Source organism: Dendrobates tinctorius, unplaced genomic scaffold (genome assembly GCF_039654945.1).
Source record: "Dendrobates tinctorius isolate UK_male_01 unplaced genomic scaffold, ASM3965494v1 ptg000038l, whole genome shotgun sequence".
Classification (NCBI taxonomy): domain Eukaryota; kingdom Metazoa; phylum Chordata; class Amphibia; order Anura; family Dendrobatidae; genus Dendrobates; species Dendrobates tinctorius.
Window position 1 is genome coordinate 7,543,893 of NW_027361706.1, and position 19,162 is coordinate 7,563,054.

The 19,162-nt window shown below is 40.7% G+C and overlaps 1 protein-coding gene across 1 annotated transcript in view; it reads right to left on the reverse strand.

Moving 5' to 3' along the window:
- Positions 1-19,162, reverse strand: part of CACNA2D3 (calcium voltage-gated channel auxiliary subunit alpha2delta 3) — a 1,008,555-nt gene that overhangs the window by 283,877 nt on the left and 705,516 nt on the right. The window contains exons 17-24 of the mRNA XM_073574154.1: positions 15,881-15,952; positions 14,941-15,002; positions 13,043-13,110; positions 12,483-12,528; positions 12,297-12,394; positions 11,156-11,249; positions 9,920-10,015; positions 3,374-3,495 (exon numbers count right to left, since the gene is read on the reverse strand). Of these exons, the coding sequence (XP_073430255.1) occupies positions 3,374-3,495; positions 9,920-10,015; positions 11,156-11,249; positions 12,297-12,394; positions 12,483-12,528; positions 13,043-13,110; positions 14,941-15,002; positions 15,881-15,952 (658 nt within the window). The remainder of the gene's footprint in view (positions 1-3,373; positions 3,496-9,919; positions 10,016-11,155; positions 11,250-12,296; positions 12,395-12,482; positions 12,529-13,042; positions 13,111-14,940; positions 15,003-15,880; positions 15,953-19,162) is intronic.

Here is a 19,162-nt window from a genome sequence, read left to right on the forward strand (position 1 = left end):
TTTTACAGCCATATCCCTCCGTAAAAATGGAGACTTAGGTTCTGATTACATCATGTTCAGACCACACATTCATGACACCTTCAGGGGTTCCATCTAAACCCCTAAAAAAGGAATTTGGACATGCCCATGATGGAACCACAAGTGAGTCTTTTCATATCATGAGGCAGATGGAGTCACGCTGTACTTTAGTCCAACGTTCCAACCGTGCCTGTCTTTTCAGGTCGCAACAAAAGCACAGTCTGCCAATCTATTGTGTCAAAGGGGCAACTTTAAACAACAGGGTAGGGTACATAATCTAAGAGACTAAAAATTATCAATTGTAGAGGTTCAGCTCTCCGGTAGCCGCTTGGATCCGAACAGGCACAGAGTTTTAATCGCAAAACAAAATAAAGTTTATTGTCATTCATAAAATGTTACAGCTCCAAAAATAAAAAACAGCCATTCTTCAAGCCCAAATGAATAACAAAGCAATCCTTTCGCTGGGTATGGTAAAGTAAATCAAAATAGTCTCACCAGCTGGTTATTACAGTAACCACTCAGGCTGCAGTACAGACCATCCACAAGCTCTGGCTTTCTCCAGTCCAACACAACATTTTCTCCTAAGCTAACCCAACTGCCTATTAGGCCAGTAAAAGTTGGACTGGAGTATGGGAACAACCTTTCCCACCCAGGCTCTTTTGGTCACTCCTAAATTTCAGACCCAATATCCAGTAAAAAAAAACAACCCTCCCACTAACCTTTGTTACAGGTAAAGACTTCCTGGGATTTACATTACCGAGGACAGACACCTTGGTGACAGATACCTGGAATCTAGAACCTTATGTTCTGTTTTCTTACAAGTATAATGAAGGACTCCATTGGAACATGTCTAAGTCCTCAAATCTGATGGAATTTCTGATGTCGTTATGACCATCATGTGAACAGATCCTTCTTTTTATTTTTTTTTCAATTTCCAACATCGATTTCAATTCTACACTCGGCAGATTTCTCCGCTGTAGTCATCATGGACCAACTGTAATATCCTGTTTTTCCAATTATTGGATGTTTTTGTGACTGGTGTATTATCATTACTTATGTAAAAATTTACGAAGGGAGGACACATTACTTCACAGATGGTTTATAGATGGAGAAAATATTCTGCATAATGTGTGAATGTTGTAAGGATATTAGACAGGAGACGGGTCACAGTGGAAGATGAGTAACAGGCCGGCAGCTGTAGAGTTTGAAGAGATTATGAGAAGGAAGTAGGAGGATGAGAGTCCAGATAAAAGACACATGGAGCAATGAATATGAGAAAGTGTTAGGAGGAAAATTATTTTCCTTGTAAGTTAGCCCATGCAATATTGCCCTGGAATCCATATTTACCGACCATACCCTTTAAAAAAGATATTTTGAGTGATATTTTATTAAAAGAAAATACTAAGGACTGGGTGATAATGGAGTTTCCATGTAAATAACTTTTGCTACAATATTCCAATGAGGACACTGAGGAGAAAGCCAGCAATATATAAAACATCTTTCTAATAAGTTCTGGAGTCATGGTCTACTAGGCTGGAGACCATCAGTCAGACAACAATGGAGAGATTAATACATCTGCCACTAATGATGATCCCATGTTGCGTGGGGTTTTTTGAAAAGTTTCTGAACAGAATAAGTCAATTAGACAATAAAACAAATGTGAAGTTGACACCCTGAGGAAATATGGCAAAGAAGTCAATAACTTGTCTGCAGCGGAATTCTCTCTGGTTAGGTTTTCCTTTGGAAAACATTCATAAATGGACTTAACAAATGTAGAAGATTTGAAAGTCAGATTTTTATTACCTTCCCTAACCCGAAACCAGGGAGACAGTTTTGTTCAAGTTTCAATAAGTCATTTAGCAAAATATGTTACATCTGAAAGCAATTGAAGTAAACAAAATGATGTTCTTGTTATGCGCAATCAAGTTGGAAAAAGCAACCCTGGGATAGCTGTGTAGGATTTCGTCAAGTTCGTCTTGGCTACTCCAATTGTCAATTTCATGCAGTCATTTCTGTGTCTGATGTACTGAATGTAGATAAAAATGAGCACATGAGAGATACAGCATATTCACAGATGTATCTTTATTTACCTTTCCACCTGGTTCTCCATATCCTGAGATATGTGGCACAAGATAATCAGCTTTGAAATTAGGCAAATTGTCTCTTCAGAGAGGAAGAGGACTAGAACTCTAGTGCCACCTATTGGAAGTAGCAATCCTAAAAGTCAATGTCGACCTTTTAACGAGCCCTTAGCATGTCATTCTCCACAAGGAGAAATGATACTTCTTGGATATTGGTCAGACGCCTTTATCACAGCCAAACCAGATCTCACACTTTGCACTGACAAGGGGCAGTACCCCGAAACACAGTGTCTGCAAATTGAGACTCTGGCTTGGCTTTTATCCTAAGTCATGCAACAAGGCTCATTAAAGGGTCGACATTGACTTTTAGGATTTCTACTTCCCATAGGTGGCACTAGATTTCTGGTCCTCTTCCTCTCTGAAGCGAAAATTTACCTAATTAGCATATTTCCCAGTGGAGCATTGCGACTTTAAATCTCCTGATCTCGACATGCTTACCAAGTCATTCTCCGCAAGGAGAAATGATACTTCTTGGATATTAGTGTCATATAAGATGCCATAAAGAACACATCAAAATATTGGCCATTCTGGAAAACCTTGATTATAATTACTGAAAAAAATAAACCACAGTAAGGATGAGGGGGCCATGAATACAAGGATAGGGATGAGTGGTGCCTTGCATGCCAGGATGGAGATGAGAGGGCCATTCATACCAGGATGGCGATGAGGAGCCATGCATATCAGGATAGGGATGAGGAGCCATGCATACCAAGATGGGGATGACGGTGCCATGTATACCAGGATGGAGATGAGGGGACCATGCATACCAGGATGGAGATGAAGGGACCATGTATACCAGGATTGAGATGAGGGGACCATGCATACCAGGATGGTGATGAGGGGTCCATGTGTACCTTGATTTGGGACAAATATATACCAGGTTGGGGTACATTAATATACTATAGAATTGACCACATTTTTAGCTTCAATTTTTTTTACTAGTTTCCTCCTCTAAAACCTAGGTGCGTCTTATGATCCGGTGCGTCTCATAGTCTGAAAAATACGGTATTTATAGTAGAACATGCCCCATTTTTATCCCTAATCTCAATAGGACTCACAATCAAATTACTATTTACTGTAAGAAACATTGACAAACAAAGAGGTATCATGAAACCATGAGAAAGAGAAAGGAAAACAGTTGAAAGCAGTTACACAAGTCATGAAACTGAAGGGAGATAAATGTAGATATCTCTCCAGTATTAATAGTTACTAACCTGTACTAAAAGGTATGGAATACACAAAGCTTCCGGGAATCTGTTCAGCAGCTCGGCGGTACCACAAGGGAAAGTGGTCGGCATTGTAAATGCTCTCTCTGTCATCAGATGTGAGAAAATCTCTTGAAACATAAGGAAAATAATAGTCATGTTACTCTTTGTTTTTGAGACTAGGAATGGCTAGAATAAAAAAAAAAACAATGCGAAAAATATTATTAAAATAGCATACAGGTCAATAAAATAAGATGAAAAGGCTAATACTGAGTTGTTATCAATTTCATTACTTCTGAGAGAAAATACAGGCACAAAACTGAAATATGGGGACATATAAGAAACCCCGTGCACCACATTAAATTGTTTGTTGTTTATTTGAAATTTTACCCCAAACTTTTTAAAGTTTTTTTTGAAGTTTTCAACAAGGCATCAACATGTGAAATTATGTTGGACATTCTAACATTCAAGTAACTTCTAAAAGAATTCAGTATAGATGAGCAAATATTCAGAAATTCCAATTTGCTACCTTTGCTAAATATTTCCAAGAAATTTGACTTGAGGCAATTGATTTGTACCGAATCAAATGTTCCCTAAACCTTTTGCATTCAACTAGAGTTGAGCGACTTTGGTCGGATCGGGTTTCGTGAAACCCGAATGAAACAAAATTTCAGTCGGATGAAACTGGTCCGACTAGGGCAAAAAAAAAGTCGGAGTTTCATCCACTCAATGCCGACTTTTATTCCCCATTGACTTGCATTGGGGTCGGGTTTCGGACGAAACTCCGACTTTTTTTGCTCTAGTCGGACCAGTTTCATCCGACTCAAATTTTGTTTCATTCGGGTTTCACGAAACCCGATCCGACCAAAGTCGCTCAACTCTACATTCAACGTAAGTGTGTAACACTTTCAGGTCTTCTAGGACTGTGTTCACCCCCTTCCAAGCTCTTTATTGTGAATAAAGATCTAACAATGTCAAAGTGACCTTAATATACATGACTGTGGGTAAGCAGATGGTAACTGTTTTTCACTCCTTCACACACTATTTATAAAATTTTGTCAGTGTTATATAGTTTTAATTCTCTATCGCTCTGGCTTACTTGGAAGCTGTGATGTTCACTGTCTCTCCAGATTCACCACAAAATGTCTGCTGCATTCCCTGCCTCTGCTTTTTCACAGGCTATGATAGTTCCTTCTAATTGGCTGTGATTTACGATGTGATGTGATAGCTATTGGGGCATTATTTGGAAGCCTGCTGTATCACACTCCAGGTAATATAAACCTTTTCTGACTGATGCAATGTGTAAAATGACAGTGACCATTTCAAGCAATTTCCACAGAGCTGATCCGAAGTTGTTCATACTTTAGATTTAGATTGTTTAGATTTAGATTTAGATTGTTCATACTTTAGATACTGTAGATTAAATTAAAATTAGCGATGGAAACCAAGTCACAATATTGGAGCATACGTGTAATTAAAAATCAAATACAAAGCTCATATTAAGAACAGCTCACTTAGTAAGTGTAGAAGTGATGTTCAATAATCTATCTTCCTGAATATGAAAACATCATTTTCGAAGAAAATTGAACTTACTGCTTTTCAATATAATCTCCCTTGACTTTGACATACATATTCCACTTTGCTTTCTTGATCAGATGTCCTCAGAATAGAAGGAGACTTATTTCTGCTGCAAGAACCCTGTTACTGCCTCTTTGACTGCATTATCACCAGGAAATCGTTGCCCAAGCAGATGTTTCTTCAGATTCCGAAATAGAAAGTAATCACTGGGAGCCATGACTGGACTGTAGGGAACTGGACTGTAGGGTGGATTGTTAAGCTTCCTGATGGCAGCTTATGATTTGTCAGATTTCTGAGCTGGCGCATTGTCTTCCAGCAGCAACACACCTGCCGATATCTTCCAACAGCATTTCTCTTAGATTGATTCATGTAAGGCATTCATTGTTAAAGTATGGGTGTATTCAGTAATTGTTATCTTGCATGGCATGTAGTAATAAAATGCCTTCTGCATCTCAAAAAACGGTTACCACGATCTTTCCAGCTGTCTGCTGTAGGCAAAATTTCTTTGGATCTGGTTGACTCCTTGTGCTTCCATTGCATGGACTCTTGTTTGGTCTCAAGATCATGGTGATGGACTCTTGTTTCAACACCCATAATAATTCAGCAATATAGGTCTCCTGGAGTTTCTCCAAGCATGTCAAAAATCTCTTGGCTAAATTGCTGAAGATGTGATTTTTTTTAATAAGGGGTCAACATTTGTGGCTCCAACCGGGAACTTTGACATCATCAAAACACCATGAATACTGTAAACTATGTCACCTGAAATGCCTAATTCATGAGCTATAACATTGATTTTGACCCAACAATCTTCCAAAATTATGGCATCCTCTTTACGGCACATTTCTTCTGAAGATGCTTCAACAGGTCGCCCTGAACAGTTGTCATCTTCAATTGATTCCCTACCTCATTTAAACTTTACTTGGTAGTAGGAGGCTGCTTCATCACCATTACTTTATTTTGTTTTCTTCCTTTGTAAGGGATTTAATCAAGGAACAAACCTCCTTCACTTACATTGTAGAGTCGTACTGTACTGTACTTGCCATCCTGTCACTTCCAGTGGTTTCATCAGACAGAACTTCCACTGGGTCTGTTGCATTTCAAAACAAGTCTTAACAAGCACAGATAAGCTCAGCTCTCTAACATTGAAAGAACATGATGGAGGTAGAAAACTTATTGAACACCCTTCATATACTACACAAAATGAAAAGTTTTAATACTTACTCAAAAGAAATCTACTGTTCTCCTTCCAGTAACCCAGTGGTCCCCAACCTTTCTGACCTTGAGAGCCACATTCAGCTTAGACAGAGGGTCGCGAGCCACATTCAGCTCCCTGAGAGGGTCACGAGCCACATCCAGCTCCCACCCCCCTCAAAGTAGTGTCAACCAAAGACACCATTATAGGTATAATGATAACCAAAGTGTCATGATCCAGTGTTGGATCTGGCGGGATTAAAAGCACAAACTGAACTTTTTTTACTTTGGTTAAGTTCAAAGGTGTTTTGACTGTCCCCGGTGGTGGTTGTGGTATTGCACTTTGGGTTTTTGTGCACTTAATTAGGTATTAGGTGTGACACCCTATAAAGGTGTGCTAGAGGTGTGCAATCACGGCCTGTGATATTGTGAGTTTGTGTCCACTCTGTTTTTGGAGAGCCTGGGTGAAGGATGGAGCTGGTGAGGAGTCCTGCGCAGCTTAGCCTGGGGGGACGTGTTGCAGCTATGGTGTCTGGACGAAGGGCTGGCATGGCGTGGTGGGGTCGCAGTGATGGTGTCAGCGGGAAGTGTCTGCATGGGCTGGTGGAGTGGCGACTATGGAGAGTGGCACTCACCATGTGGGACTTGGCCGCTGAGCTGGACTCAAGCATGCACGACTTTGTGTCAGCAGCTGAACTCGTCCTTGGGACTCTGGTTCTAAGCAGCTGCAACTGGTGTTGGACTCTGCTCCAAGGTTGCACTAAGGTGAAGGATCCTGTTATGGTGATGGATCCGGGTGGAGGAGAAGATGCACTCAGGTGGAGGGCTCTGTTGCTAGGAGCGCACGCAACAGAGCAAAGCTAAGTGGTGTTTCCCCTGTATTGTCTCTTTCCTCATGTGTGTTATTAGTGCAGTGGTGGGATTAGTCTCCGCACCGACCCATTCCCTAGTGAGGGTTTAGGGTCAGGGTGAGCAAGGGCGTTAAGGTACGCGTGCGGCGCCCGGTGCGAAACCGGCATAGGGAATGTTAGGAGTGCAGGGACACTGGCTCAGGGGAGCTCAGGAGGTCTCCAATTCCCTTTTCCCTATTGCAGGGCCCACCATTGTTAAAGTTTCCCAGGTTCCCCCCTTATTATTTAAATTCGCCGTACTGGAGGCGGTGTTTCCAGATATATGTATGCATGGCGTGTAATACCTAAATCCGCCAGGTGGAGGCGGCGTATCCACCTGCACGCTTTATTATTTAAATTCGCCCCACTGGAGGCGGTGTATCCAGGGTCACGTGTGTTATGGGTTCGCCTTGCGACATCATCTGCGACCAGACACACGTGACCATGACACAAAGCTTTTCCACAGAAATCACTCGAAAGCAGTACACTGATATCCTGGGGTTCCCACAATCCCCCTATTCAGTATTCTCCCATCAAGGACTCCCAGCACACTGTCATATCTAGCTTCAAGAACCTCCTCTACAGGTAGTATCATCCTCCTAAATCATCTCTAAACCCCAAGACAGTACATGTGCATCTAGATCGGCTCTTCTGTGCAGGGCTACTCACAAAATTCACCATTTTGAGATGTTCTCTTCATACCTGTTTGCTAGACCTGGAATTAACGCACCAAGCTGGCGGACAGTCGCGAGCCACAATTCATGGGACCGCGAGCCGCATGTGGCTCCCGAGCTACAGGATGGGGAGCCCTGCCGTAACCAGTCTGCAACATGTCATACAGGGCAGGGAAGCACTGCCATTCTTAAATAATAGAATAGCGGACTGGTAAGTTACAGCATCATCTTTATGGCCATGTCCACAAGGCTAGTATTCGCTCATAATGGACACTAAAATAATATTTAATAGACTTTTGGTTAGCTTCACAATAACTGAGTGCATCTGTCTTCCTTCCATTTCTCATGTTGGAGTCATATAAATCATTTCTCTACATCTGTAGGAATGTGGCTCATTGACTTGCAGCAGATGGTAAGATACGCCGGAGCAATTCACCACAGAGGACTTCATTCAAAGCGGCAAAGTGAAATCTACAAACATCCTAACACAAAACTGCTGTGTTCTGAGCTCGAGGTCAAGAAGAATAGGCAACATTTCAGTGTAAACTCAAGATCATAAAAAAAAAACACAGAGAGCTGGCATTAAACAAATTAGCGGGACAGAATTCCACAACTGGGGTGCAGTGCATCTGAAAGCCGTAACGACATATGATTTAGGATGTATATAAGGGAATCCAGGCTGTATTTCAAGTATCTACGTTTAGAGTTTTGAAAAACAGAGACAATTACTTATGTAATTCAATGTTCAGGGTCTTTATCTCTTTGGCGTAGTGAAGAGGAGCTACAAAGAGTATCTTCTGCTCTGGAGGACCTGTCCTGTCCTGCATTCCACAGAAAACAGATCAATCTGAATGGGTGTTGTGTAATACCCTATCTCCCCTGTGGCGGTGCTGCAGGGAAACTAAACATGAACTGCTAAGTTTCTCCACTGATAAAAGCCATGAATGGTCAGTAAAGGAGCTGAGATCAGAAATAGGAAAATCTGCTAGAAAAAAGGAGCTGAAAATCATGGCACACAAAACGATATATGGCATCTTCCAGAAGGAGGCTGGGAGCTTTTATAGGATGTGGTGGTGATCAATTGGCCAAGGCAGGGAGCGGATTTCTCCAGCTGACAGCACACACACCCTTAGGGTAGGTTCACAAGAAAGTATGTTCTCCACTGGAGAAAAACAGTCCAATTATGCTAATAACACTCTGATAGGAGTCTGATCAGAGTGGAATCTGTTTTTCTTGAATGTGTAGAACAAAAAAAAAGTTTCTCCATTCTATCAGTCCGTGAAAATTAGATCGCACTCGGATATCACCTGAGTGTAGTCTTCTTCTTTTCATGGACCCATAGACTTGAATGGGTGAGCGCCATCCAATTATCGAAGGCAAATCATACACGATGCAACCTTTTAATCGGAATACTCGATCCAAGGAAAAGTCAGACATGCGCATGGCCTCATTGAATAACATTGGTTCAAGTGCAATCTGTTGTTGTGAAAGATGGCACTCGGACCAAAACTAGTCTTTTACAGGCGCCCTTACTGCCAGACTGGATGGAACAAAAGGTCCCAGCCAGCCTAGTCTCAGTGGTTGGATGGAATCTGTGCTGCCCAGAGCTTCTGATCCAGACATCTCCCCCATCGTTGCCACCTGCAGAATGAATACGCCAGTGATTGATGGCAGTTGCAGACATCGTAGCAGCAGGTCCTGGAAGAGATGTGATAGCCTTTTTGTTAAGGTCCCCTGATAACAAGGCAATCATAGAATAGCAGAAACTATTTTGCTGTTGGTCGAGTCTACTTGGTTCTCCTCGGTCAGGGTCAGATTCATCGAAAGTCTAGTGACTTGTACACCCATCATTCTGCTCTTGAGTATGAAACGAGCAGAAACAGCCAAAATGTAGGAGTTCTGTGCACTTCCTTTTAGTGATCGGTGCGGGATTCTACACTCTATAATTTCAGAAGTTTGTTAAAATGAGAAGAGCCTTTTAGGAATTACACGGTAAATGAATGAACTGTCTGGTTAATGCATGGAAATGTTCGCTCTTCACTTCCCATTTTGACATAATTGGTCATAAATGGAGAACCCCGTTATAACACCCCAGAATTCCCTAATAGTGTATTTAAAAATGAGCAACTTCCAACCTAGAAATTAATGGAGATGTCCAGTTTAAAAGGAAATATTTGCATTAATGTCCACCGACCAGGATACAGCTATTGCATATTACTTACTTGTAAGTCAGCTGTTCGGGTCCCACAAAGAGATTAACACGAGTAAGTCCAGTGCGGGTTCCCAGAAAAGCAATTTCTACATCTTTGTCTGAATTTCTGGTTGAAAATTTTGGAAAAAAAAAAGAAAACAATTAAAATTTGTGTGTTTTTAACCCATTGCCTCAAATTTTTTTGTAACAAAATGTTGAGATTGGACCAAATTTTATATCGGTGGTTATTGGCCCAGGACTATTTCTAATACGACTTATGGGAATAGAAACAGGAGGCCGGCTGACACAGATGTGAACATACTGGTCACCATGTAGACTACATGGACAAAGTAATTGGGACACACCTCTTAATCAACACCCAAGTGTATAACATCAGGCCCCTTGCCCCGCTGTACAACATCTGGTCCCTCGCCCCCCCTCCACTTTGTAACATTTGATCCATCACTCCCAGTGCATAGCATCCAGCACCTCAGTCCCCGTGTATAAAATCCAGCCCTTCACCCCTGGCGTATGACATCCTGCCTTTCGTATAACAACCGGCCTCCCCCCAGTGTATTACATCTGGCCTCTTGTCCCCCGGTGTATAACATCCGGCTCCCGGTATATAACCTCTGGCCTCCGGTATAAAATATCCAGCCCCTCGCTCCCGGTGAATAATATTCGGCGTCTCGCCCTACTGTCTGTCCTAACATGTGATAGAGTGGCCGGTGGTGCAGAACTCACTGATACCAGGGCGGTCCTGTAATAGGAGCCACGGGTGTATTACGTTTGTTCATGACATTTATCACCCCCAAAATCTTCCTCCATCACCTGTGCACCTGAGAGATAATATTGAAAAGTTGAAGGAACCGCAGCAACTCAGCCACAAAGTTGAGACCACTTAAAGTTACAAAGTGGGATCACCGAGGAGCAGAGGGTAGAAAAATCACCAAAGTTATGCATAACTGCAGAGTCCAGACATCCTTTGGGACTAACACCAGCACAAAAACTATACCTTTATGGAACGTTCATGGCATGAGTTTCCTTGGTTGATCAGCTGCAAGCCTTACACTACCAAGCACAATCTATAACTGATCACATTTTGTATAGTACATGGCATGCTAGTTGCATAATGGAACATGTGGCCCCACAGATGTTAATTGTTTAGTTGGTCTAATGCTTTGGATTCTAATCAATTTCTATTGAATAATAGAGCTATTGTTCAAGACAAGGTTACATTGTGTTCTACGTAATGGCTTGTACTCACTCTGATTTGTTTAGTGCCAGGCTGGTCCAGTACGCTTCCAGCGGAGCACTGACCACAGCATCAAACAAAACCTCTTGTATCAGCTCCTTGTCACCTGCACCAGAGAGACCCGTTGTGAGCAACTGGAATCTAGACATAGAGCTCTCATTATTGAATTGTCCAGATGATTAGAGTCTATGGCCTTCTTATAAACTCAGTAAATACAATTCTAAGCAGAAAATAGTGTCATATGGCCTGTCGGAACCTGTAGTCTGGAAATATACACTGATCTCTGGGAGGGATAGATGTGAGTAGTGAAGATTTCCTCATACAGGGAGGAAGAGGAGCTGGCTGCAACATCAGCATTGCAAATGGTTTATCCTAATTAACATATATGAATATATATGCATATATGTATATTCACTTTCATTTAATCCCATCTGTGATGATAATGAGACTACTGGAAAGTGATTTTTTTGAGTCTAAGTGGCCAGAGTGAAAACTGCAAGATTTCATGATTTTTATAAATATAATGACAAGAAAAATTAAAACATACCCCTACCCCGAAACTAAATGTGACTACGCACTTCACATCTATAATCATAATACTTGGTGCCCTTTGTTTTGCACCCACTGTCACCCCCTTTTGTTCCGCACATGTTCTGCTCTTCTGCAAAATGGCAGCCGCAACAGCATGGGGACTACTATGAAAAGATGTAAATTAGACCTCCTTCATATTTCATCGCGTGATTAAAAACAGGCTAGCTGAATCCTTCAAAGCTCTGTGTAGAAACAGGAGGTCAATTTTCCCTGACTGAGTCATCACTGCAAAAGCTAGGTGAGGAGTTGAAGAGGGCGATGACTCTCGCAGGCTAAAGAGATTTCCTGTTTCTACTTATAGCTTAAAAATTTTCAGCTACTCCATTTTTAATCACATGATGTCATAGAGCTAATGGAAAAGAGAAGAATTAGTAGCTGAGTAGAAAGGTAAAATGAGCAATTGTAAGTACACAGTGCTAAATAAAATGATGATGGCAATATGTTAAAAGGAAAAATGTTGATGAGAGTGCTTCTTTAGCACAGGAAAAACATGGCACGAAAAAATGACTGCAACTCAATGTCAGTACAGGAGACATTCATTTGCCCTTTTATTTTCACTTACATTGCAATAATGGCTCTTTTCCTGTGAGGTATTTTTTAATAGCTTTTAACTGAGACAGATGGCGATGTTCTGGGTGCAGGTCAGTATTGCAGTAGGTCCTACAAAGAAGAAGCTGTCAGTCGTCCATCAATATTTTATACGAACAAAACAACTTCTGGATGGTTTGATATTGGCTACTATACTCACCACTCATCAGCTAAGGAAACATCAGGATGTTCTAAATCATGTAAACCTGGAACATTGCAAATAGAACAGAAAAGTATCAGAATTTTTTCATGCATGTTGACATGTCCAAGATAAAATGATGCTTGAAGAGCTGAGGTTTCAAATATATAACAAGACCTGATCTAAAGCCTCAATCAGATGTCTACGAAACGTGGGCCGAGAACAGACCTACATGCACAGACCGGCTGCTGGTCTCCAGACCAGAACTTGACCATCTCACAGACTCATTAGACTGTTGAGGTCAAATCGAGAGACTCACGGCCATTCCACAAATCCCAAGTCCATACATGGACCATATGAATGAGGTTTAAAACACAAGTAGGAAAGCATCCTTTTTCTTCTGGAAAACGTTCATTTCCAGTTTTTTCCCCTAAATTGCATTGTCAATAATAGTTTGTGCACAACAGTTATCCTTAAAAAGAGTCAGTACCCGTCCAAAAATTCTCCATGGAACATAAACACTTTGAATAAAAAAGGCTATATCCCTATGACCAAAGCAATGTAAATGGATTTGTCTTTACCTTCTTCTACAGTGACATTCCCTCTGAAGAAATACTTGCCATGTCCTCTTGAAAGAACCACTCCTAAGCTGAAAGAGAAAAGATCAACCAGGGCAAAGGATATAACAATACATGTGATTGTTCCATACATTAGCCCAATGAAACCAATCTTTATTTTGTTTAAATTAATAATTCATGGGATTCAGCCCTTTCTTAAATGGTTATTCCCATCTCGGTCTTTCATGGCTAAGATAGGAATATTTCTATCCAGGCTTGGACCAATAGAGATGGAGGTAAGGAAATAGTCAAGAAGGTCTTTCGAGAATCCCCACTAATTTCTTTCAGAGTGCCGAAAAAACTGTAGGTCGAACACCCTTTGATGTTTCCGTATCTTCATTTCCAGTAGTGGAATAACCCTTTAAAAATGTGTCCTCATGTTTTATGTAAAGAAAGCTTAGGGAACTAGTCTTGGGTATTTTTTTATTCCATTACTTGAGTAGTATCAGTAATTTATGCTCTCTGTGGTTAGTAAAAAACACACCAGTCCTTCTAAAGCTTTTCCTAAGGCCGCTTTGGTCCTCTTCTGAACAATGTGATTAGAGTTGTGACTTTAGCTGGATCACTCCAGTTTTTGCTGGTCTGACCAGAAGTCACAACTCATTGAAAGCCTATGAAACCCAGAACGTGTTTCTTGTAGAATTAAATCGAGAGAAAATAACAGTTATTAGAGATCGGTCGGCCATTCAGAGCTGCGGATCACAAATGGTGGAGAGGGAACAGAGTAGGAAACAGTAGAAGACGGCGACCAGTAAGTATTTTACTTAACTCAGGGACCATAAGTTACTAATACCTACCCGGTGATGAAATAAAAGAAAACCCAAAGTGGTGCTTTGAAGCTACTTTTCCAAAATAAGAACAAGATGATAAAAGATGTGTTTTATCTACAGTTTGCCCCAACGTGTCACGGTAGGCAAAATGTGTTGTTCAAGAGTCCAGGCTGTTTTTTGCACAGAAGGTCATATACACTTGATATAATTGTAATAAACTCTAAAGCCTACCATACACCTTGGAGGGTTTTCAGCACAATGATGGTTTAACCGATCATTTGGCCGACAGCCATCTCAGCCGATTCTCCGATACACAGTAGCGCTTATTCAACCAAGCATTCCTGTGTTTTATATGAGAGAGCCGCCAGCTGACATACCGTGTCTCTCTGACAGAACAATGTTATCTGAAATCAGATGTACCTGATCGTCATCCTCTCCCCTGACCATCAGTCACCTGGTGCCCCATAAACATTAGACTGCAGGCCAAACCGGTTGATATTGACAGGTTTGGCAAATATTAGTCTAATGTGTAGTATTGGGGCATTAGACTCCAATTCATCAAGACTGGCACTTTGTATACCAATTTTGATGAAACGTGCGCTCCAAAATCATTAAGAGGCGTGTGTGTTTTATTGAATTTGGTGCATCTTTTACCTTATGTGTGCCAATGAAAGAAATGTGCACCAATCAAGGACTGGAGTACATTTCTCTTGTAATTTATGACATTGTTATGGTGTAAATTATGATGAATTTGCCGACCCCATCCCGATAAGCTCTGCTCACTTTTCAAAAAGTTGGCAGAGATGGTTAAGATTGGTGTAGAAACACCAAATGTCGTAAAATTTGTTGCGCAAAAGTTTGCAAAATTTCCAAAAGTTTTATGCAAAAGTTGTTGATAAATCTGGGCCATAGTGTTAGGTCTGTACAAGTTTTCAGGCTATAAAGAAGAATGATCCCCATTACTTTAGCTAACAGAAATAATGACAATTGTGGGAAATTCTAATACAAATGTTAAATACGTTGTCAAAAGATGGCAAGTAAACTTATTTCCCATAAACATTTCAATAATACCAACAAGTCTTAGGTATATACCTAAATGGGGTGCCCTTGATGTCCGTGTAGTAGTAGTCGTTTGTCATCATCAAGACTCGTTTCTTTAAAAGAAAGGAACAAATGCATACAGATTTTAAGGAATGTAAAAAAGTATTTTTGACCTTCAATTTAATTTTATCTACAACTGTTGGACATATTAATGGAAATGTTTTCTATCTATCTTTCAAGAAAAAGGAGAGACAATGTTTTAAATTATCCATCTATCTATCTATCTATCTATCTATCTATCTATCTATCTATCTATCTATCTATCTATCATTTAGACCTGATGAGGCTGTCGCACTTTGTATATATATATATATAATGTCAAAGTGATCTTACAATCTTTTTCAACGTTTAAACACAATCTCCGCCCACCTCGCCTGATTGACAGTTCCTCGGTGTCCAGTGTCAGACTGACGAACATGGGGCCAACCAGAGGATTTGATCCTGAAGGCCCTTCTTTCTCCCCCCACTCAAAGGGCCAATAATAGCTGCATTGTTTGCACTATGAACTCTCCTGAAGAAGTCAGGGCCCACTGGAGGATTCTCCGGTTCTCTGGTGGGCCAGTCCAACCCTGTCGGTGTCCCTCCTCCATGCTGCTGTTGAGATCTTAGACTGCTTGGCTTTAAGTACTAGACATAATCATACAGTTGCCAAAAAGCATGAACTCAAAGGGAATCTATCACCACATTTGACCTATCTAAACTATTAATATGGGCAAAATGATTCTAAAAAAAAGTCCTATCTGTATGCTTGTTTTCTAATGCCTTGTTGTGGATAAATCATCTTTTATCACTTTATATAAATTTCCTTCCCACTGACATTCCCCCTATGGTTATGATGATGTCTGTAAATGGTTGTGGAATATGAGGAAGCTTTTATATGTGAGCATAATAGATATATATATATAAAAACTATTGTATATGGAAGCCTTACCCCTTTGTCCACTGTCTTCTTCACTTCCATGGAAAATTTTCCTGTTTTTCTATTTACCATTGCATTTCTCAGCTAGAATATAAAAAAAGGAACATACGATCACATCTAACTTAATAAACTGTATAAAGTAATATGTGCTGGGATGATTATGTAACAAAAATGTGAAAACTCGAACCATACATTCCTGCTGCCAGCAACTAAATCAGTTCCAACTCTGTAGAACAGAATGATGATTTGGAAAAGAAACTAGAGATTCAATGACATTTATTGGGGACACCCAAGTGGCGAAGCTGGGGAACCCCACCACCTCGTTGCTGAGTGCCGGTGGTCTCCATCGCTCAGGTCCTGTGGATCGTCGCACTATTAGATCACATTGCAAAAATTCAAAATGTTGATCACTGATATGTGCCAGGGAAATGCACCCGTCAGAAACAATTTAGCGGAATGACTCGGTCTCTGCTAAGGCCTCTTTCACACTTCCGTTTTTTACAATCAGTCACAATCCGCCAGGTTTTGAAAAAAAACGGATCCTCAATTTTTTTTTGAGGATCCGTTTTTTTCCCATTGACTTGCATTAATGGCGGATTGTGACGGATTGCTGTCCGTTGCATCCGTTTTTTGTGAGGATCCGCCAAAAGTTGCTGTCCGTCACCATCCTCAAAAATTTCAAAACGGAGCTTGTAACGTTTTTTTCTCTGGCGGATCCTGCAAACACTGATTTAACCCGAATTTCTTTCTGGGTGCCGGACAAAAAAATTCTCTCTCTCTCTCTCTCTCTCTCTCTCTCTCTCTCCCCGGCCAACGATTCCTTTAAATTTCTTCATTTTCAGGATACGTCTGAAAACGGATCCTGTGCCATCCGTTCACATCAGTTTAGAACGGATCCGCTTGTCTGCCTTTTTGGCAGATTATAACTGATGCAAAAAACTGAAGTGTGAAAGAGGCCTAAGGCTGAGGGTGATGTCTTGTGAAGTGTAAGACTATTTTGAATATTGTGGATAAAACTTCAAGAAACCTTTAAGGGAAAGAAAATTTAAAATCCAATAAAGAATTATTATTATTATTTATTATTATAGCGCCATTTATTCCATGGCCCTTTTACATGTGAGATTGAAAGTAAACATTAACCTTTAAAGGAAAGGGAACATTTTGACCATAAGAACATAATCTTTTGTATTATTATTTTTCCGTTTTGCATTTTGACAGTCGCAGTTTTTCAAAAAATATTTTCACCTAGCGAGGCCATGTTTTATGTGGGGTGAGAAATTAACAATAGTATTATTATATTTTTTTGATGAAGTACTGTTGATTCCAATGTGATGTACACGTGAAGAGAGTTTACATACAAAATACATTAACTTACAATTAACAAACTAACAGGGACAGATTGGTACAGAGGGGAGAGGACTTTGCCCTTGCGAGCTTACAATCTGCAGAGTAATGGGGGAAAAAATAGTAGATCGGAGGGTTGCAGCAACTCCGGTGGTGGGGAGGGGCATTGCAAGCTCTATGTTTTCCTGAAGAGATGAGCTTTCAACTTATGCCTGAAGGTTCCAAATGTGGGAGACAATTGGACATGTTGAGGCGCTAAATTCCACAGGATTGGTAATGGTCAGGGAACATTTTAGAAGCGAATTGGTGAGGAACGTAGGAAAGCAGAGCTGAGAAGGTGGTCTTGTGGGGACCAGAGATAACCTTTGGGAAGATATCGGGAGATTAGTTTGGAGATGTATGGAGGAAACAGATTGTGGGTGGTCTTGTAAGTAATTCTTAGTCACTTAAACTGGATTTGTTAGAGAATTGGAAGCCAGAGAAGGGATTGGCAGAGGGGAGAGGTGGAGGAGTAGTGAGGAAGGACTGGAGAGGTGCGAGAGTGTTAGTTGGAAATCCGCAATAGTCCAATTATGAGTTGTACTTTATATCTGTGTTTTTTGATACTATACATGAGGATATATAAATAATAAGATTGGAAAAAAAATTTCAAAAAGTGTAAAAAAAAAAAAGTTTATGCAATACATCAATTATACAAAAAACGATGCAAATTTATTGTTTACATGTTTATTGTCGCAGAGTTTCCAACTACGTGTTTATTTTTTATATGTTTTGGGACTAATTATGTATCCGTATAATTTTTTTTTTATTATAATGTGCGGTTACAGGTGTCCATATCTCATAATATGTAAGATTCAAGTTGCCAATGTTACTACTGTTTTAAAAATTATGTTTCATTACATGTTATCCTCAGTATTAGGCCACAGTCACACATTCAGTATCTGATCAGTATTTTCCATCAGTATTTGTAAGCCAAAACCAGGAGTGGGTGATAAATACAGAAGTGGTGAGATGTTTCTATTTTACTTTTTCTCTGATTGTTGCACTCCTGGTTTTGGCTTCCAAATACTGAGGGAAAATACTGACCAAATACTGAACGTGTGAACATGGACTTACATGGAATTGCAAGTAAACCTATGACATTATCATTAGTGATGAGCGAACGTGCTGGGATAAGGTGCTATCTGAGCATGCTCGAGTGCTAACCAAGTGACTTTGGCATGCTCAAATAATATGTTCGAGTCCCCAAGGCTGCATGTCTCATGGCTGCCTGTTTGTTAGGTAATCCCCACATGTGTTGCGTCTGTCGAACAGTCATGAGACATGCAGCCGCGGGGACTCGAACATATCATTCGAGCATACCAAAGTCACTTGGTTAGCACCCGAGCATGCTCAGATAGCACCTTAACCCAGCATGTTCGCTCATCACTATTTAACATATCTCTAACCAGAAAATTAATGTTTCATAGACTGTGCTCAAGAGTCAGTTGTATCTCCAACATTTACATGTAGCTTCCCTGCTGTGTGCATTAACCATCCAGACCTGTATGAGCAGCGGCAGTATAATAGGAATTAATAGGGATAAAGTATTAACATGGGGAATCCCTAAGTGCAGGCTTGGACTGGCCCCCAGGAGAATCGGTAAATCCCCTGGTGGGCCACTAAGCAGTAGTTGGCTCAATACATTTGATTCACCATATACAGACAAAAGCAGCAGCTCATTGTTCACTCAACAAACTACCTAGCTTCATATTGCATAGAAACATGGGTAAATTTGTGAACGAGTGTAATGCAATACATGCATTGTAGTGTCACTGGTGGTTGCGTGGTTAATGGGAGGTATATGTCACAGGGATGGATGCTCCCTGCGATGCAAACCGGAGTATTTTGTCTCTAGTGCACATGAGCACTAAAGATGTGATTTAGTGCACTGGGCCCACGTTGCAGGTA